Raw genomic sequence first — 21,964 nt, 5'->3', positions numbered from 1 at the left:
GAGATGACAGAGTTGGGAGGAAAATCAGACATATTTAGCTGCCACGTCTGATCCTTTTCCTAATTACATCCCACACCTGCCACATGCCTCATGGCCTTGAGATGAAGTGGAGGTTCTCAAAGGATGAGTTATTGCTGCAGAATTCCCTGGGACCAAATCATTATCCATGTTCTGTAGCTGTTAAGGCTTGAACACCTAGGGAGAAACAGATATTTTTCTTAAGTCAGAAAATAGGATCCTAAGTCAGGAGTTCTCATTTGGAACTTCAAGTGAGCATCTTCAAGTGAGACGTATCCTTTGTTTTTCAGGGTTGTAGGACCCAGTAGAGTTTTCTCCACAAATGCTAAGGTGGCTTTGATCTTAAATTCTGTAAATAATTGCTTGGTTTCCCCCCCCCCCCGTAGGCCTCTAGATCACCATCATTTTAACTGTAGATATTGATTGAACACACCCTGTGTCAGGCATGATATAGAGTAAATCAATTCGACAAAGTTAGAATTCATGACCTCTCAGATTTAGATTGTCAAATTCACAAATCGGGCCAGTTTAACCTGACCCCATAGCTGCAGGACCACACTGGGAAGCAAGGAGGAGGAAGAGGTAGATTTAGGTCAATGACTGACTTTATTTACTATTTAACTAAAATGTCATGAAATCATTGTAAAACCAGTACGGTGTTTCTAACTTTAAAAAATGTTCATTTTTGAATTATACAACTAATATGTGCTCATTGCAAAGATCAAATACAGACATTAAAAAAATTTTTTTAATTCAATTAATTAAATGCAGACATGCTTAAAGCAAAAGCGAAAATTCTTTTTCTACTTCTCCTTTTCCCAAGTGCATTTCCCAAGAGGTGATTGCTATTAAATGTATCCTTTCCAAAATTTTTCTATGTATATGTAAGTATATGTGGAGTATGCATGTGTGTGTGTGAGCATTGCGATACTCACTTTATTTTTTTTCAATGTTTTTTATTATATTATGTTACTCACTTTAAATTATGTATATATAACTCTGCAGCTCGCTTACATAACTCGGTAATTTACCAAGTCATTTTTTCATTACTTACTCTAAAATTTTTACCTCTTGTGCTCCCATTCTTTATTTTATTGTGATGACATATTTAAAACAGGCAAGTAAGTGTATATAAAATAGAATTAGCATCAGCTTTATCAAGTTGTGACTAATCAGTTTTGTTAAGGTTTTAATATTATGCTATATTTACTTCAGATACTTTTAAAAGATATATACTCCTTCTCCAAATCTTTTATCTCTCTCTCTCTTTCACCAGAGATAACCACGTTCCCCCCTAATTGCTTTTATACTTTTATTACATATGTATGACTTCAAAAGCAATACGTAGTTTTATTTTCATGTATTGAAATTTTATATGCATTTACTGTTACAAGTTAATTATTACAAGAGTAGCATAAAGAAGGGTATAAAATGAAAAAGAGTTTCCCTTTCTTTACCCTTTCCACTTACCAGAAATAACAGTCCCTGTTAAGTATCTTGGCTATAGTTCCATAATTATTTTATGCCTATGAAGTCTAGATTTTATTTATTTATTTATTTATTTATTTATTTATTTTAAAGTAAGTTCTAGATCCAACATGGAGCTTGAACCCATGATCTCAAGATCAAGAGTTGCATGCTCTACTGACTGAAATAGCCAGGCACCCTCATATTTATTTTTTTATGGAAATGACCTAATATTATATTTTTTTTGTACCTTGCAGTTTTTCACTCATTAATGTAACTTTTCATATCTGAGCATATAGAGCAATCTCAATGTTTAATAGGTACATAGTACTTCATTGATAGCTGTACCATAGTTTATTTATTTATAGAATGGATCAATTCCAGATTGATGGACATTTAGATTATTTCCATTTTCTAATTACAAAAATTCTGCAGTAAATATCCCAATATTTTTTGCACTTGTGAAGTTATTTTTATGGTTTATATTATGTGAAAAAAATTGATGTGTGTTCAAAACTACACAAGCATACTATTTCTGTACCAGTATCTTGGGTGCTTCTTTATTAAATAGTGTGGTGTGGTGAAGAGAATGTTAATTTGTAAATCATGAGACATGAGCTTCCAATCCTGACTTCACCAATTGTGTCTTTGGACAAACGATTTAATAAGTCTGGGATTCAAATCTGTCATATGTAAATTGCAAGATTTCAACCACAAGGTCACTAGGTCCATTCTAAGTAAGGAAGATTAATAAACTATGATTGAAATACAATTTTTATCATTGCATTTGTAGCAACCCTAGGACTTAGAACAATTATACTTTAACAAGTACGATTTCATGATAGATAACAGTACCCTGAGCAAAGGTAAATCAGAATTGAAAACCCTGTGATAAACAGCTTTTTGTATGTGCACAAAGAATAAAGAACTAAAAAATATGTTACTGGCAGAAAAAAAATCAAGAAAACTTGACTTTTATTTTCATTTTAAAAATATATCTAAAAGTAGTTAAAATATGAGATGCATGAGGGACCCGTCATTTCTAACAGAAGTGATTGTGTTGAACTCTGTCAAATCACATACACTTGGAAAATCACACATAGGAGAAAATTAGCTTGATTTCTGGGACAGTTAATCTAGTCTTTGGTCCAGAACTTTTGAATTGTGTAGCTGCTACCCCCTACTGGTGCACAGAGGTGAATTCCAGCCAAGACATTTAGCATTTTTTTGACTGGGAAAGAACAAATTATCCCAGTACAGATGGACAGAAACGATCATTCATTTAACAGAATAAAAGAGTATGGTGTTCTTACTACATTCTAAAAACTGTAATGGATACTGGGTAAACACAAACATGTTTCTTGCCTTTGTACCTATTAACAGTTGAACGCAATGTGATAAGAATTAAAACCTAATTATAAATAATGCTGTGAGAGCATAGAGCGGGGTTTAGGGAAGTTGAGAAAAACTTCCCAGATAAATTGATATTTAACTTACATCTGAAGGCATTTTACCAAGGAATGAATGGGAAGGACATTTCAGTCTGTGCAAATATGTTCAACACGAACAAAGATGGTGTGTTTGGAAAATTACAGCGATGTGATTAAGTTAGAGAAAACGTTGGGAGTGAGAGAAAGATGGCGTGAGAAAAGTGGCTTTACGTGACCCTGAAAAGAAAGGTTGGGGCAAGATTATGAAGAATCATCTAGCTAAGAAAATTAAAATTTATTGTACAGACAGTGGAGAGTTTGTAAGATGACTCTTTCAAAATTCAGAGTACAATGTACATAATAATCTTAGTATATGAAATTCTTACTCTTTCTTCATTCTTTATAGTTCAGAATCTGTTTCTGGGTTTGCCTCTCTCTCTCTTTTCCCTTTGTTCATTTGTTTTGTTTCTTAAATTCCACATATGAGTGAAATTTACCCACGGTAAAAACACATTTTTTATTTGAACCCAATGCACATATATATATACTTGAAACAAAGTTTTCCCAAAATGATAACCCTATTAAATTTGATGGCAGTTTGTCATTTTTATTGTATTCTGTTCTGTTCTATTTTATTTTATTTTATTTATTTATTTTTAAAGATTTTATTTATTTATTTGACAGAGAGAGAGACAGACAGCGAGAGAGGGAACACAAGCAGGGGAAGTGGGAGACGAAGAAGCAGGCTCCCAGTGGAGGAGCCTGATGTGGGGCTCGATCCCAGGACTCTGGGATCACGCCCTGAACCGAAGGCAGACACTTAACGACTGAGCCACCCAGGCGCCCCTGTTCTGTTCTATTTTATGTTATTGTTCTCAATCCACAAAACTGATTTCAGCACCTAGTAGAACATCTTGACCCACTGGTCACTATTTTACAGGTTAAAGAAAAAGTAATGAAGACTATGAAGAACACGGACAATTCTGGAATCAGAAGTAGTTGAGGACTACTGAAATTTTAAGTGAAAGTTTATTGGCTTTCTTTTTGGTTTTTATCATGGATCTTTTCCTATGGCCTTAATAACAAGGTATATTTTAAAATACTTCTTATGTTATATATACATTTTTAAAGATTTTATGTATTTATTTATTTGAGAGAGAAAGTGTGAGGTGGGGGAGGAAGCACAAGCAGGGGGGAGGGGTACAGGGAGAAGCAGACTCCCTGCTGAGCAGGGTGCCCAATGCAGGACTGGATCCCAGGATCCTAGGATCATGACCTCAGCCGAAAGACACTTAAGCAACTGAGCCACCCAGGCATTCCACGTTATAGATACTCGGTTGGTTAAGAGTCTGACTCTTGACTTCTGCTCAGGTCATGATTTCAGGTGGTGAGCTGGAGCCAGGTGTCTGGCTCCCTTCTCAGGGTGGAGTTTGCTTGAGGTTCTCTCTCCCTCTGCCCCTCCCCTTGTGTGCTCAGGCTCACTCTCTTCCCCCTTACTCTCTCAAAATAAGTAAAATCTTAAAAAAAAAATAATGTCTCTAAAATACCTGTTAGTGGTTTTACTAAATTAAAAGTTATATACAACATTTTGATCAATTCTGAGAAATTTCCCTTCAAAATGTTATATCAATGTACATTCTGAGTACCAGTGTATGAGAGTAGCCAATTTCCCACATCCTTGCCAGGGATATATATCGTTAAGTCTTTTTGAATTTTAAGAATATCACTTTGCCAGGTAGACTATTATTAAAGAGGTTTTCAACCTGTCAGTATAATGAAGGGGCGCAGACCACTGCTATTGTATTCCGACAGACTTCAGTTCCTAACTTGGTTTTGACATCTATCCCTGCTAATTAAATTGGTTCAAAGTGATAGTGTTATGGCAAGTTTACATGTGAAGTGTACAAACATATTTATGGAAAGAGTTCAGTAGGATTTATCATTACAATAGGATTTGGAGCAAACAGTGGGCATTAAATAATGCTCATTAGTCTTTGCGAAATTTATCAGTAATCGAGTTGGTCCCATTTAAGAGTTTAAAATGTTCACATTTTCCAAAAAGATAACCAGAATGCACACTGAAAGTGCGGCAAACTTTCAACAGGTGCTGTTCTGTAAAATCCGAGATTAAAAGGTGCTATTAGGCAACTAGTCAGGCTGGCATTTTTAACATTTAGACGCTGGAGGATTAAAATCCACCGTGCCTACGACTGGATCGTATATTTACTGTAGGTACTTGGTTCGAGATTACCAACAGGCAGATACTCCTTTTCTGCTGGGAAACTATGGTTAAAAAGTGGTTTTTATGAGAGACTATGAACTATGAGAAACAAACTGAGGGCCTCAGAGGGGAGGGGGGTGGGGGAATGGGATAGACCGGTGATGGGTAGTAAGGAGGGCACGTATTGCATGGTGCACTGGGTGTTATACGCAACTAATGAATCATCGAGCCTTACATCGGAAACCGGGGATGTACTGTATGGTGACTAACATAATATAATAAAAAATCATTTAAAAAAAAGTGTTTTTTGTCAGAAAAAAATTCTCCAGGTTTCAAGTCGGTTTTCCTCTCTAAGCGCTGCGGGTACCTGCCAGCAGCAAGATGGCGCTTTCCCCAATCACCTTTCGGGAATGGAGATTTCCATAACGCGGGTCACTCTCTGGAAAGGCCGTTTTGCCATTACCCAAGATGGCGAACTGCGCAGCTTCACGGTTTCCAGGTTTCAATATGGCTTCCCCAACCCGAATCTCCGGAGGTTAACCTCAGAAACCAAACTAAAATCGCGCGGAAGAAGCGTAAACGGAAGTTGTGCTCAGCCCAACTTCCCACCCCCGCGCGTTCGCGCCGGTCCCTACGTCCCGCCCCCGGTGGCGCGGAGTGCAGAGCCAAGATGGCGGCGGAGTTGGAGTACGAGTCTGTTCTGTGTGTGAAGCCAGACGTTAGCGTCTACCGGATTCCTCCCCGGGCCTCTAACCGCGGTTACAGGTACTAACCCCGAGGCACTGCAGTGCACGCATACCGGGTCGGGGATGACAGTTTCCTCCTCGGGTAGCACGCTGCGAGTCCCTTGCCACTGCCACCTCTGGGTTGTCACCTTGCTAGCCTCCCCACCTGCGTTGTTAACCGCCCTGCCCTCCTGTTCTTTCCTCAATGTGGAATGCCATCCTGGTTATCCGCCGCTTAAAAAAAAAAAAAAAAAACCCACCAAAAAACCCACTACCGTCTGCGTCCTCCCACCCCTCCTCCCTTGGGCCCCTCTGGGTTACCCATCTGCTCCCCATCATCCACATCCAGTTGTGCCTGCTCCGTTGCCAGTCACCTTTAGTTCGTTTTTTTCCTGCGTCCTTCAGTTTGTGAACCTTGTCGAAATCCCCTCCCGTCCACCCTCTCATACACATTTCCAGTACCCCCGTGCGCTTTTGTGGGTGGTCGTTGTATTGGCCATTCTGTAGGTGATACAGTTTATCTTCTGTGCTGTTGTCAGTCTTGCTACCAAATATCATCCACCATTTGGCTTTCTTTTCAGTTCTTTTGCTAATGGGTAAAGCTTATGATTATAGGTTTTCCAGTGGTTGTCCATTGTTTCTTTTTAGTACATTTTCTTGATAATTACATAGTATTTTCAATCCCCCCCTTAACCTCTCCCATAGCTTTTTCTCTCCAGAGTTAATGCAGCATTTTCTCTGTAGGGCTAACTAATCACCTTGTAATCCAATAAGGGTGAGGTTCTGAGGATGCTGTAAGAAGTCATGAAGTCAGGTAGTGGAAAGGGTTAACATGTTAACTGGGTTACATGTTAAGAAAATATGAGTATTACCCCTGACAACAGCTATATGATTTGGGACCAATCTCTTAACCTTTCCAAGTCTTAGTTTTCTCATCTGTGAAATAGGAAAAAAGAAGTTAATGATAGTAAAACCTGCTCTAGTTATGTACCTCACAGAAGTTTTTGCAGGATTAAATGAAATAATATAATAAATGTGAAAGAATTTAGGAAACAGTAAAGCAGCATGTAAATATGTAAGATCCTGTTCTTAGTGTTGTTCTCTGACCCACATCACCATCAAGATTTTCCTCTTGGCACTTATTATTACTTTGGCTGTTGTCCTCCTTCTGTGTCCATTATTTTGCCTCCTTACTGGAGGTTCATTCATCATGAATCAGTATCTTTATGCTTGCTGACCTGTGTATTAGACCCTGTAGGTTGTACTTTTTGGCAAAGAGGTAGTCCTAACTCCAGTCTTTCAGTCAGACTCCAAGTTGACTGTGAATACGAATACACATGCCTTTTGATGGTAGTTACAGGTAAGTAAGATGTGTGACTCAGCTGAGACATCACCTTCCTTGCAAAGCCCCCCTTGACCCTTCCAGAACGGCTTTGGTATGTTCTGTGTGTGTTTCCATAACACCTATGCTTATCTCAATCATAGTGAGTGAGTGCTCTGCCTTCTGTATTGTTATTGATTGCTTGATCTGTTTCTCTAGACTAGTTATGAACAACTTGCGGTCTTTTCTAATTTTATAGTACCAGGGTCTAGTACAGTGTCTGGCATATAGTGGGCACTCTGTAAGCATGGAAGAAATTAGTAGATTACACTTAATCACATAAGTTAGCATTGCTTGAACTATTAAATAAGGTGAAATAGCGCATGATTTCCAGCTTTAGTAGTTAAGACTTCCTAAAGGATATGATACACCATAAAGTGGGGTTCTCTTCTTTTTCTTCTGCTTTAAGGTTTTTTTAAAAGACCTTCCTTCGCTCACCCATCTGCATTCTCTGCCGTCTCTTCCTAGTTTATCTATAGCCTTTTATCCTTATGTCTGTTAACAGCACTGAGCCATCAAAAGTTTCCCAGTTTTCCTCTTTTTCTTATCTATGTTTTCCATGCTTATTGACGTTTCTTATCCCCCAAAAGGCATTTTATCATTAGCCACTCTTACTATAGTGAATGAAGAGAGCTACACTAAGTTTGCATCGAGATTCCCATTTATTTGCTTTTGGCAAGACACTTAACTCTTTTTTTTTTTCTTTAAAGATTTTATTTATTTGAGAGAATGAGAGAGCACACAAGCAGGGGAAGCAGCAGAGGGAGAAGGAGAAGCAGACTCCCCACTGAGCGGGGAGCCCGACTCAGGGCTAGATCCCAGGACCCTGGGATCATGACCCGAGCCAAAGGCAGACACTTAACCAACTGGGCCAACCCAGGCACCCTGACACTTAACTCTTTTGAACTGTGGTTTCCTCATTTGTAAAAATGGATATAATACTACTTACCTTGCAATATCCTCTCACTTAGTTTTCATAAGAATGGGTATAATGCTTGTCATGTAATAGATGCTTGATAAATATTACTTTTATGTCTTTTTGTCTGCCTGATCTTCTTATTTACAGAATCCATTTTACATTATGAACGTGACTACTTCTTTAGGCTGCCATTTAAAGAAAAACTGGGCTTTTTAGGAAGCAGGGGGAATACTAGGTTTGAGTGACTAATAAGATTAGAGAGAATGAATGACTTTGATTCACCTAGTGTGAGCTGTTGCTTCTCAGGCTTTCACTGACAATTTAGGTCGATAAGAAAGTTATAAATGATTAAGACATACTTTTCCAACCTATAAAACTGTTTTTATATTCATCACTGCCCTCCTCCTCAGCTAAATCAATAGTAAACTTAATAGTCTGTTTTAATGTAGTTAGAAGAATGCTGGACTTTGAAATTAGGCATTATTACTTACTGTGTTACTGTTCTTCACTTAGAGATGATAGGCTTTTCGTGCCTATTCCATATGGTGGCTGTAAGGATTTCTTACTGAGGTAAATGAAGATTTGTGAAGTCAGTTCGGAAGACCAGCAAAACCAGGAGTTCCTCAGGCCAGGTTTGGGAGTGGGAAAGGAACTAAGGCTCAGGGCTGAGGGAAACTGCTGCTGGGAATGTCCATTCACTTACTGAGAATGTGTTAAATATTGGCCACTAGACACGCAAGGAACGTGTCCCAGGAAACACATCTAGTAAGTTTGTCCCTATTATATTCAGTACACTATGTTTAGCTCATGGGGGCATGATAGAAGTAATGACTCATTTAAAACAAATTAAAATACAGGGCCCTTTTAGAGCGTTGTAGTCTGTATCAGATTCAAGTACTTGAGCGTCTTGAGGCAGGGTATCAAGAGAGGAGGACATGACAAAGATTTGTCTTAGAAATCCTGTTCAAAACCTGTGCTAATTTTCGTTTTCTCCTTTCCACCTTTTGCTTACCATTTTGTTAAACTTATTTTTATTTAGATATACCTTATTGTTACCTTTCTAACTTGCAAGTATTCGTCTTCAGGTTTCTAAGGGATGGAGTTTTGTTTTGTTTTTACAATTTTATTTTATTTTATTTATTTTACTTTATTATTTTTTTAAGGCTTTATTTATTTATTTGACAGAGAGACAGCCAGCGAGAGAAGGAACACAAGTAGGGGGAGTGGGAGAGGAGGAGGCAGGCCCGATGCGGGCTCGATCCCAGATCCCAGGACTCTGGGATCACGCCCTGAGCCAAAGGCAGACGCTTAACGACTGAGCCACCCAGGCGCCCCATACAATTTTATTTTTAAGTAATCTCTGCACCCAAGGTGGGCCTTGAACTCACAACCCTGAAATCGAGAGTCACATGCTCTACTGAATGAGCCAGCCAGGTGTCCCAGGATGAGTTATTAATAACTTTTACTTTGCCCTCTCTTTTCCACACGCTGACAAAACAAAATCACAAATGCATTGCTTTGTAAAATTGGTCATATTTAAATAATGTCTTAGATTTCATTCAAATTCATTTATCATACAGATTGTAGGTATTCAGTATTTTGTAATGTTTCCATGGACGTTGGTATTTCTAGCCCACATGTCTTTCCTAAACTCCAGACTCATATTCAAATGCCTTCTCTGTATCTTTGCGTGAAAATCTGTTTGACATCTCAAACTCTGCATATTCAAAACTGAATTCCTGATCTTTCTTCCCAGACATGCTCTACCTCTAGCCTTTCTAGCTCAGTTATTGGCAGCTCCTTTGCTCAGGCTAAAATCTTCAGTCATCCTTGACTTCTCTCTTTCCTTCTACCTCATATTAAATCCATTAGAAAGTCCTGCTTGTTTACTTTAAATATATCCAGAATCTAGCCACTTCATCAGCTGCTCTCTCTTCCTAGTCACCATCATGACTCCTAGATTACTGTGCTAGTCTCTTAACTAATTCCCATGCTTCAGCACTTACATCCCTACCTTGCTTCTGCACACAACAGACAGTAATCCTTTTACAATAAAAAGAAGATTGGGCTACCGGGAGGCTCAGTAGGTTAAGCATCCAGCTCTTGATTTTGGCTCAGGTCGTGATCATCTCAGGGTCGTGGGATCAAGCCCTGTGTCTGGCTCCACACTCAGCAGGGGGTCTCTGCTTGAGATTCTCTCCCTCCCTCTCTTTCTCTCTCAAATAAATAAATAAGTCTTTAAGAAAATAACTACTCTCTTAAAACAAAATAAAAGGAAGATCATGTTTCACCTCTGCTTAAAACCTGTAATGGCTTCTCCTTCACTCAGAGTCAAAGCCAAAGTTGTTACAAGGCCTATAAAATTTGGCCCTCTGTTATCTCTCCCACTTCATCTCTAAATTTATTTTATTCTCACTGCAGTGGCTTCCTTTTTTTGAGGGCAAACGTTCCAGACGGACTCCCACCTCAGCACCTTTGCACTAATTGTTCTAATCCTGGAATAGCCCCCTTCTTCCAATATCTGCATGAATAACTTTCTTGCTTCCTTTACATTTTTGCTCACATTTCACCAAGTTAATAAGGTCTCCGCAGCCATCTTCTTGAACGCTGCAACCTGTTTACTCTCCCACTACCCTTCCAATTTCCCTTTTCTGCCTCTGCATTTTCTTTTTACTTTAGCACTTATCTTCTGAGATACTAATTATTTTGCTTATTTTTTATGTTTATTTTTATTATCTGTTTTCTATTATAATGTAAACCTCATAAGGGTAGGAGTCTTTGTTTTGTTCATTCACTGCTGTATCCCAAGCACTAGAACAGTGCCTGTGACTTAATACACGCTCTGTAAATATTGGTTGAATTCAATGAAAGATGATGAGAATTTAGGGATTTGGGAAGGCTTCTCTTACCCAGTATAATTCATTTAGTAGAGTTGTTACCTGATCAGTAAAATACTATTATATAAATTATTATCTACGGTATGGAAATAGTATCATGGTAATTTTTAAAAATTGCCTATATTGTTACTTCACATGTTTTTATTGATGTTTATTATATAATCCTTACATAGTAAGGATTTGTTTGCTTTGGGCTATATGTAATAATGAGGCATCTATGTAGAGGGGATCATGAGTTATTCTTATTGATTATTTAATTAGGTAGAAAGAATAAGCAACCCATGGGGCACCTGGGTGGCTTAGTCATTAAGTGTGTGCCTTCAGCTCAGGGCGTGATCCTGGGGTCCTGGGATCGAGCCCCGCATCAGGCTCCTCTGCCTGGAGCCTGCTTCTTCCTCTTCCACTCCCCCTGCTGTGTTCCCTCTCTTGCTGGCTGTCTCTCTGTCAAATAAATAAATTAATTAAATATTTGAAAAAAAGAAAAAGAAAGAAAAGAAAGAATAAGCAACCCAGGACAGCGAAACAGAAATACGGCAAGTGATTCTGTGTAGTTTTTAGTAATTAAAGACATGGACCTGAGACTTCCTATTTTCCTATCCTAGGGCATCTGACTGGAAATTAGACCAGCCCGATTGGACTGGTCGCCTCCGAATCACTTCAAAAGGGAAGATCGCTTATATCAAACTTGAGGATAAAGTTTCAGGTAGTCTGTTCTGGTGACTCTCTAACATATTACTAGTATAAGTTTCATGCATTTTTTAAGTACATTTAAGTTGGGGACTGGAGTGGAAATACTTGTTAACTGGAGTTTTAGATTTTTGCTTTCTTTGCTCAAAGAAGTCTTTTTCTTACCTGTCAGGGGAGCTCTTTGCTCAGGCACCAGTAGAACAATATCCTGGTATTGCTGTGGAGACAGTAACAGATTCCAGCCGCTACTTTGTAATCCGGATCCAGGATGGTACTGGTAAGGAATCTGGGATTTTGAATGGGATGAGATTAGGAAAATAGGTAATGCACTTCAATGAAACTGTGTCCTCATTGCATTTATCTTACTCCAGTTTACTAAATTTTTCCTGTCCTTTCTCCGTAGTTAACTATAGTTGCTAAAGGACAAGGATTAACATGTTATTTGTAATAGACGTGAACACAAGTTCAAGACATCATGATTAATAGGTAGACATAAATAAAATGTCTAGCTAACCAAAGAATTAACACATATTGCCCATTCATTCATTGTTTGTGGTAGGTTTTGGTGGGACTGTCTTAAATCATCTGTGTCTAGGGCAGTCATTCTCCATCTTTTCTCCATAGTCTGTATCAGAGTTGTTAAACTTTTTCTGTTCGGAGATAGTAAATATTTTAGATTTTTGTTCTCTATTGTAGCTACTTAATTCTGCTGATGTAGTATGAAAGCAGCCATAGATAAGATGTAAACAAATTGGTGTATCTGTGTTACAGTAAAATGTTACTTACAAAGACAAGGGATGGTAGCATTTGGCCCTTGGGTTCTGTGTGTAGACCCCTGGACTGTGAGAAAATGTTTCACATTCACAGCCTTGATCTAGTTAAGGTAACTGTTAGTTTTCACTGGGTGGAATTGTCCCTAAGGGACACTTCTTATTCTGAGTATTCCTGTCTCTTTCGCAGGGCGTAGTGCTTTCATTGGCATTGGCTTCACAGATCGGGGTGATGCCTTTGACTTTAATGTCTCCTTGCAAGATCACTTCAAGTGAGTGAAACTGTGTTAAACGGTTTTGGAAGTGCTCCTTTTCAGTTGAATGGGCACAATCTCTTTTACATCCTGGTTTCTGTATTTGATAAACTAGTTCATTATGAATTTGAATCTTCCCATTTGCTGTTTCCTTACCTTATCTTTGTATCCGCTCTGTCCTTTCCTTATAGCTTGGAATATGTTTTTGGCGCCTTGTACAGTATTTTGAGATGTTTTTGCTTATGTCTGTGGGGAATTGGCACTTGCTTTTAAGTGGCTGAGGGAGGCATACAATAATAGCAGGACTGTATGGGAGATAAGTGGGGAGTTGTGTGCCCGTTTTGTTACTTTGTGTAGCTGACCTATTTTATGCCTGTTTCAACATTTCTTCGGCCCACCTGCCTGGTTTTGGCACAGCTGTGGTGCACAGCACCGTGCGTACTGTCAGCGTCCTACTTCAAGGCAGGCATAGGCATAACTCTGCTTTTCTGCCTCACTCCGAAATTGTGGAAGTCCACTCAGTTGGCACACGTATGCAGCCTGGAAGGACTGAGGAATTAACATCCCTCAGGGGCAGCCCTCAACCATGGAGGATGGGAATTGGCAGCTAAATGGCCTCCTTTGGAGGGACAAGTTAAATACGTATTCCTCAGTGCTGTTGAACCCTGTTACCCTCTTTTGTGGCTTTTCTTCCTTTCCTTCCTCATTCTTCATGTTCCTCACTCTACTTTCTGGAATCTGTTCCACATAAGTTAGTTACATTCATGTTTGTGTGTCAGACTCTGCTTTCAGTTAATCCCAGATTAAGATAATTTACTCTTTTACCGAAGGTGGGTAAAGCAGGAATCTGAGATTTCCAAAGAATCTCAAGACATGAACAATCGTCCCAAGTTGGATCTGGGCTTCAAGGAAGGACAGACCATCAAGTTGAGTATTGGGGTAAGTATGGTTTCTTTCTCCCACTCCCTATATTTCTATAATAAGCTTGTGACTTTTTCTTTATCTTCTCTGTTTTCTCTTTGTAGAACATTACAACTAAGAAAGGAGGTGCTTCTAAGCCCAAGACTACAGGGACTGGGGGCCTAAGCTTGCTCCCACCCCCACCTGGAGGCAAAGTCACTATTCCCCCACCGTCCTCCGTTGCCATCAGCAATCATGTCACTCCACCACCCATTCCAAAATCTAACCATGGAGGTAGTGATGCTGGTAAATCTATTACTTTTAACTTTGAGAAATCATCATATTTTAGGTTTTAATTGGGTAGCACCTGCTTGCCAAGGAGTGTGTTGATGTTTTTGCTATTAAATGGCACTTGGTACTGACAAGGGGATGCTGGCAGCCTCTAGTAAGGAATTAAAGCTTTTCTAGTGAACTGAGAGTCATGGTATTTGGTAGGTTCTTTGTCAGAAAATGAGTAGATATTAAAAACTGTTTTCTTCATTGTACCTTGGTTAGATGCTAGTAGGTCTGACAGTCAGATGGAATAAGATTTTGGTCAAAGCTCTGCTATTTTATATATGAATATATTTGGTAACATTACTTACAGTTTTTTGGCTCAATAGCCTTTTTTTTTTTTTTTTTTAAGATTTTATTTAAGGGGTGCCTGGGTGGCTCAGTTAGTTAAGCGTCTGCTTTTGGCTCAGGTCATGATCCCGGGGTCCTGGGATTGAGCCCCACATTGAGGTCTCTGCTCGGTGGGGAGTCTGCTTCTCCCTCTCCCTCTGCCTCCCACTCCCTCTACTTGGTGCTCGCTCGCTCGCTTTCTGTCAAATAAATAAATAAAATCTTAAAAAAAAAAAAGATTTCATTTAAAAGAGAGAGCAAGCAGGCATGGGGGGAGGGGCAGAGGGAGAGAGAGAAGCAGACTCTCTGCTGAGCAGGGAGCCTGATGTGGAGCTCAATCCCAGGACCCTGGGATCATGACCTGAGCTGAAGGCAGGCGCTTAACCAACTAAGCCACTCAGGCACCCCTGTCTCAATATCTTATCTGTAAAACGGAGACTTAAAATTACCCCAAGATTGTAAAGGAGAAATGATGTGACACCACCTAGCACAGTCCCTGGAACATTGTAGCCATTCAGTAAATGTTATTTTTTAATCTTTTTTGTTTCTTCACAAAGGCAGTTGGGAGAAAATTAGACAGCATCTGGGTTTGTGAATACATTTTCACTCTTCTGTACTATCTGGTGGGAAAAAGAATAGATAGAGTTATTTCCATTTCAAGAATGAGAACATTAGAACTTGGAAAGGAGTTTTCCGAAGATTAGGGAAGCAGGTATTAGAATCTCTAGTTTAACTTGCTGTATTATGGGGATGCAGAGCATTCATATCATTGATTGCTAAGAGTAAACTTTCTCTTTCTGGAATTTTGAGGTAAAAGGTTATAACCTACTTTTTTTTTCATAAGTGTCTCCAGAAGGCACTGGGGATAATGTCTAAGATTTACGTTAATTTTTTTGAATTGAGTTTTTTAAGGTAATTGTAGATTCACATGTAGTTGTAAAAAATAACACAACGAAATCCTGTGTACCCTTTACTCAGTTCCCCTAAATGGTAACATTTGCAAAATCAAAGTCAAATATCACCGGGAAATTGACATCCATACCTTCTACTGATCTTATTTAGATTTCCCCAGATTTATGTGTTCTCATTTGTGTGAATGTTTTTAGTTCTTTGCACTTTTATCACGTGTAGGTTCCTGGATCCATCACCATGGTCAGGATACAGAACAGCTCCATCAGTACAAGGATCGCGTATAACCACACCTACCTCCTGCATCCTGCCCCATACCCCCCCCCCCCCCCGCACTAACCCTAGGCAATCACTAATCTCCATCTCTATTTTGTCGCTTCATGAATGTTATGTAAATGGAATCATAGAGTACGTAACTTTTAAGGATTGGCTTTTTCCACTCAGCATACTTCCCTTGAGATTCATCCAAGTTGTGTGTATCGGTAGTTTTTCTTTATTGCTGGGTGTGGATGTACCACAGTGTGTTTAACCGTCACCCCTGGAAAGACGTCTGGGGTCGTTTCCAGTTTTTGGCTGTTACAAATAAAGCTGGAGTGAACATTTGTGTATAGATTTTTGTGGGAGCATAAGTTTTTATTTCTGAGATTTTTGTTATGTTTCCCTTTTCTGTTCTCTTTACTGTGCATTCAGATATCCTTTTAGATTTGGATTCTCCTGCTCCCGTCACGACACCAGCACCCGCTCCGGTTTCTGCAAGCAATGACTTGTGGGGAGACTTCAGTACTGCATCCAGGTATGAGCCTAGTGAGACCACCATACTCTCAGTCAAGGTACAGAGGATATCTTACAGTCAAATGAAATCTTGACCTGGGAGAGCAGAGCATTTGCAGGTCATAGAGAGTCTTAGGCAGGAATTCTAGGTAAGGAAGTAGAGGAGTGCTGGGGATGGTGGGGTAAGAAAGCTGTAGGATGAAGTTTGAGTGGGATATTTCAGGCCTTGATAAGCAGAATTTCCGTGAGGTACAGTTTTAGAAATTCTGGGCAGTAATTTCTTGGAAGCTATTATGTGAAGAATGGAGTAGCTATCCTAATTCCTTTGGCTTTCTCTCTGTTCTCCTGTCTTGCAGCTCTGTTCCAAACCAGGCACCACAGCCATCCAACTGGGTCCAGTTCTGAATAGCACTGGCAGGACATTAAGGACAGACTTGAAGAAAAAATGACCTTGAGGGCACCAATCTGTGAGGGAAGCTAGGAACCCCTTCTCTCCCCAGAACCAAAATTACTGGACAATCTTTTTCATAGCTTCTCCATTGCATTCAAGCTGGTTTATGTCACTCCCCTATGTTGTTACTTGCTGTACAGCCAAGAAAGTATCTCTTATCTCCTGTTCATTATTAAAGCAGGGGAATAATGGCTCTACCATACTTGTGGCTGACTATGCAGGGCTCAGGAGGCCAGGTCTCTTTGCAGGGGAAATGAACTCTACCATCTGTAAAATTTTTCTCCGTCTTTTCAACTCTTGAACTTATTTCTGAATCATCTCATGACCCTGTGTGCCCTATTTAGCAATTTCAGGGGAAACAGAAACCTTGAAATTTCCTTTTCCATTAACCTAAGACCCTAAAAATGGACTGACTGACCTCAGTGTTTACAAATTCAGAGTTTTGAGACGGATAGGTATGAAGAAAGACCTGTTTCCGGGGTCTGTGTTACATATCCTCCTTCAGGCTTATCCTGTCCAGTGAACATGCAGTGCCAGGTGTAGCTCCGTCACCCTCTCATGTGTTTACATGTTTCTTCCTGTGCTCAGAGGGTTTTGTTGGTGGCACTTTCCCTGTTCTTTTGTTTGCTGAATGGTACAACATCTTTGACCAGTGGGTGTCTCTTGGATGAAGGAGGTTCAAGGGGCCGTGTTTCCCAAGTTATGTTGTAGAGAAGCGTTTACTTTCTTGCAGCTCCATCTAGTTGCTGCATTTGAAGTGTGGCATTACTTTGTATTTGCCCCATTATTTGACCTGAAGTTGAAGGGTTTAGAGTTTTTAACCGGATATGTAGAGCAGAGGGGTTGAAAGCATGTAACTCTCTTTCAGTACCCGTATTGCCTTGCTGCCTGGGTATCTGGCCCCTTTCCATAAACATTTATTTTTCAGTCCATCTAGCTCTTCAGTACAAAGCTGCTATTACCTACATCGTCATCTGTGAAGGAAGTCGGAGAGTCCACGGCGCTAGCTGGGGTAGGTTTGCCCGAGTGATGGCCTTGATAAACCGTCACCCGGTGTATCTCAGAAGCAAGTTGCTCTCCCACCACTTTCCCTTCCCTCTACCCCACCATTCCTTTTACGATGCTGTGAAGAGAGTTCCCTTTCTTAGATGAACGGGCACTATCTATTTTGTGTGTTAATGGGCAGTTTTGAGGATGAAATGGGAGGATATCATTTCTTCCCTTAGCACTTCTTTGGACGTGTACACTCTGGCTGAAGGGAGTCTTATATTTAGTTTCAAAATATATTCTCTCTCCTGCATTTCCTTCCTGACTCTTTTTTAACTTTGGGTCCATTTTTTTTTCATTGCCTCCTGTTCCAGGCAGCTCTTTTCTTACAGAGCCATGGCAGGACCTTTTAAAATTCCAATAGAAAACACTAAATGGAAAGTTCTGTAGAATCACTAGTGACTAACTACTGGGAACCTATTTTCTCAATCTTCCTCCATGTTGTGTTCTTTGTATTCTCAAGATGATAATATATTATGTATTTGAATTGCTGAAAAATTGAAATTTAAAATATATGTATATAAAGCATATGCTGTATTGGTGCAATAATGGTAATTAAAAATGTGGAAAAAGGTAGTGTGTCCTTTATCTTTTAATTTGCCTATTTCAGTGCCTTTTTAATTTAACTGACCCAATATAAATGGGCCAGTAGGTAATAAACAGACATTTTACATCTACTACTCTTTGTAATAGAAAGAAATAGGGCCTTTAAGTTCAGGTTAGACTTCTGCCCTCATGGTTCTAAACCCACAGAGCAATCCTTACAGAGATCAGATATGAATTATTTATTTGCTGGTATAGTCCATTTCATTTGCTTCAGATTGTCTTCATGACCTAGGCCACCTCTCACATCCCAGAACTATAAGCAGCATAAGTGGGGGGAATCGGTTTAAGAGATGGAACAAAAGTCAGAGCCATAGACTGTGGAAGCCAGAAGGATCTTGGAGTTCTCATTCAGTGATGTTCACAGAAGGTGAATCAGAAAGATACATGTGCTTGCTGTGTGTGTGTGTGTGTGTGTGTGTGTGTGTGTGTGAATAAAGTAATAACACACTGCTCCTTCCAGAGGTTCTGATGCACCTCCTCCATTTGCTTTCCTAGAGTAGGGCCTAGACGGCTTTCCCAACCATGGCCTTTATTACCGACCGAGGTGGTGAGTCACTGTCATTGATAGAAGTGTATCATAAACCTCAGGTTTTATTTGGGGAAGAATATGGACAATTTTTTTTTTTTTTTTTTAGCTCAGTCCCCTCAGTTAATGCTTTTGTATCTACCTTCACAGTTGTAGTGTGAACTTGTATTACTCTACTTCCTCCGTTCTGATAACCTTCTAGGCAGTTGGCCTCCCTCTAGCTTTCTTTTCCTCCAGCTCCAATTCAGCTTACCTGTTGCCACCAGAATCATCTTCCTACACCGAGCCCTGCTCACGCCCTTTCTTCCCCATCTCATTGTCTTTAATGATTTTCCTTTGCTTATAGAATAAAGTCCATAGTACCATTTCATCCCCAACTCTGTTTTCCCTTCCACTCATAGTATGCTTCTGGAATTAGGGTACTAGTCATTCTTCAGATGCCATTAGTGCCATGAGCACTGAATGCTTGCTAAAATTCCCTCTGCCTAGAAAGCTTCCTGCCTGTTGAAATCCTTTCCATTTCATAAAGCTCATGTAAATACTACTTCATGAAATGTCACCTATCCTCCCAATCTGAAAAATGATCTCGTTTGGATTGGGTTGCTTTTGAAATTCTCCTTCTTATTAGTTTGTAAACTCTCTGAATATAAAGACCATGTCTTCATTTTTAATCTACTCACCGTACTTCCTGTATACCTTTCTATATAGTTGGTGCTCATTAAATACTTGTTCAATTAACAGTGATTTCAGTGAAAAAGGACTAGAAATCAGAAAATTGGGTGTGTTCCTTTTACTCATTCTCAGGGTTGTTCCTCTCTACATGAAATAAGTATTCTTTATATGTTTTGTCATAGTTGCAGAAAATCTCATTTATGTGCTCCAGAGTCTGTCAAGTGTTCAGGATCACAAAAGCAGTGACGAAGAAAAATTTTACTCTGGTACTTTCCCTATGACCTGGGAAAAGAAAGACAACATTGTAAAGCACAGCTGTCGGTGGGTTTGGTAGCTTACTGTCTTATTTTGATTATTATAACTGTCTAACATTACATTGCACTTTGGTTATATTTTAGTTATTTTCCAGCTTCTAAAAAATCCATTTCTGTTATTACCTCTTAACTGTACATGAAGAGAATACGTATGGTTTGTGACTAGAGGACTCCTACTCAGGAGCTCCCCATCAATCATAAACTCTCTTGAGAAAGAAAGGAAAAACGGAGAGTTTCCTTTACTTCCAGGTCCCTTAGGTCTGGAGGATGTATATAGCCCTGTGATTGTTTTCACAGAAATTTTATGGTTTGGCATTTATTTCAGATTTTGCAGTAGGCATTTTCAGTCCCCTTTTGAAAGATAACAAGATACAGGGGTAGTATGTTTTTTAAAAAGCTCTGCTATACTTGAATTGCCTGTATTGGAGCCAGGTGTAAAATAATTGTCTGCAGTGAGCTCATGTTCTGCCTTATCAGTCTGAGGATAGTGTCCTCCCCTCAATTAAATACAATAATACATTAAGACCCATTGTGGATTACTCGCTTTTTAATATTTTCTTTTTTCTTACGTGTGCTTTGCCATTGAACCTGTAATAGGAAAGAAGGCATCGAAGCACTTTCCGTGAGTGCTTAATCTGGCTGCATGTCAGCATGGGACCACTAGAGGGCGAGCTCCCTCTAGCAACTCTTGCACAACTGTAGGAAATACCGCCCAGATATCCTGGTGACAGGGAAGGTGTTTAAAAAGAAAGACATAAAAGAAAGACTCCAGGGACATATCTATGTAGTCTAAACATGCATTTGATGCAAAGTTTGTTGGGAATGTAGAAAAATTGCTGTTTAGGTAGGCAGAAAATGAAGTAGAGTAAGACTTTCTTTAAATACTTAACTAAATATTTGGGGAATATACTTACCAATTTTAATGACCCCCCCCCATCAAAATAGATGATTAATAGGTAGGAAAGTGTAGTAGTGGTTATGAGCATGGATTCGGGAGGAAACAGATTGCCTTGGTACAAACTTTTGCTTTGTCTCTTACTGGCTTTTTAACTTTGGACAAATTAGTTGACCTTTGTTTGCTTTAGTTTCCTCATGTGCAATATGAGGATAATAGTTCCTACCTATTGGGTTATTGTGACAATAAAATCAAAATTCTAAAGTGCTCAGGACAGGGCCTGGCACATGGTACTACTACTACTGCTGCTTGGTGGCTATTCTAATTCTCAGTATCAGAATGTGCAATGAAATGGTAAGTGTAAGGGCAAAATGAGGTGAGTATCTTTCTTTTTTTTTTTTAAAAGAAAATGTTATTGAGATATAATTGACATATGTAACATTATATTTGGGTATACAAGATTGATTTGATACATTTATATATTGCAATATGATTACCACTGTTGTGGTTCTAACACCTTTTTTTTTTTTTAAAGATTTTATTTATTTATTTTAGAAAGAGAAAGCTCATGGCCGGCAGGTGAGGGGTGAGTCAGGGGCAGGGGGGCAAGGAATCTTGAGCAGACTCCGTGCTGAGTGTGGAGCTCGGTGCAGGGCTTGATCTCAACGACCCTGAGATCATGACTTGAGCTGAAACCAAGAGTTAGTTGCTTAACAAACTGAGCCACCTAGGTGCCCCTGTTAGCTAACACTTATAGCTAACATCACAAATTTATCAAATTTATTTGATATTTCTTTTTTTCTGGTGAGAACAATGAAGAGCTAGTCTCTAACGTCTTTGAAGTTTATAATGCAGTATTGTCCATAATCACCATGCTGTGTGTTAGATCTCCAGGACTGACTTATCTACTGGTTTCAGGTTTGTACCCTTAAACCTCGTCTCCCCAACCACCCCTCCACCCCCACCCCCTAGCCTCTGGTAATCACCAATCTACTCTTTGTTTCTATGAGTTTAGCTTTTTTCAATTTCATATATAAGTAATAACATATAGTATTTGTCTTTCTCTGATTTATCTCATTTAGCATTGCCCTTCAAGGTCCATCTACATTGTTGCATATATGCATAAATAAACCATGTCTTTTTTATCATAAATGGACACAGGTTTTTATATTGGCCTTTGTGAATAATGCTGCAATAAACATGGGAGTGCTTAAATGTCTTTGATATCCTATTTTCATGACTTTTGGACATATACCTAGAAGTGGAATTGCTGAATCATATGGTAGTTTTACTTTTTGTGTTTTGAGTGACCTCCGTACTGTTTTCAACAGTGCCGTACTAATTTGTCTTTCCATCAACAGCGTAGAAGGGTTCCCTTTTCTCCACATCCTTGCCAACACTTGTTATCTCTTGTCATCTTGACGACAGCCATTCTAAAAGG

At 39.4% G+C, this 21,964-nt stretch overlaps 2 protein-coding genes across 11 annotated transcripts in view; both read left to right on the top strand.

Annotated features, from left to right (window-relative positions):
- The first annotated feature begins 5,639 nt into the window (after positions 1–5,639).
- NECAP1 (NECAP endocytosis associated 1) overlaps positions 5,640–21,964 on the top strand; it is a 35,095-nt gene continuing 18,770 nt past the window's right edge. Inside the window, exons 1-10 of one of the 10 annotated variants that reach the window (XR_008955944.1) lie at positions 5,767–5,901; positions 11,661–11,761; positions 11,918–12,022; positions 12,706–12,787; positions 13,600–13,708; positions 13,795–13,975; positions 15,932–16,034; positions 17,392–17,475; positions 19,497–19,635; positions 20,226–20,952. Coding sequence is in view for 6 of the 10 variants with exons in the window: in XM_057303322.1 (XP_057159305.1) it covers positions 5,807–5,901; positions 11,661–11,761; positions 11,918–12,022; positions 12,706–12,787; positions 13,600–13,708; positions 13,795–13,975; positions 15,932–16,107 (849 nt within the window). In the remaining 4 variants the exon portion in view is untranslated. Of the gene's footprint in view, positions 5,902–11,660; positions 11,762–11,917; positions 12,023–12,705; positions 12,788–13,599; positions 13,709–13,794; positions 13,976–15,931; positions 18,083–19,496; positions 19,637–20,225; positions 20,953–21,964 lie in introns of those variants that run through there. The other 9 variants (XR_008955945.1, XR_008955943.1, XM_057303324.1 and 6 more) reach the window with 9 other exon arrangements.
- LOC113257933 (C-type lectin domain family 4 member A-like) overlaps positions 21,090–21,964 on the top strand; it is a 44,079-nt gene continuing 43,204 nt past the window's right edge. Inside the window, exon 1 of the mRNA XM_044385250.3 lies at positions 21,090–21,441. Coding sequence (XP_044241185.1) covers positions 21,396–21,441 — 46 coding nt within the window. The 5' untranslated portion in view covers positions 21,090–21,395. The remainder of the gene's footprint in view (positions 21,442–21,964) is intronic.

This window comes from Ursus arctos, unplaced genomic scaffold, assembly GCF_023065955.2.
Source record: "Ursus arctos isolate Adak ecotype North America unplaced genomic scaffold, UrsArc2.0 scaffold_26, whole genome shotgun sequence".
Taxonomy (NCBI): Eukaryota; Metazoa; Chordata; class Mammalia; order Carnivora; family Ursidae; genus Ursus; species Ursus arctos.
This window is presented reverse-complemented; position numbering and strand designations above follow the sequence as displayed.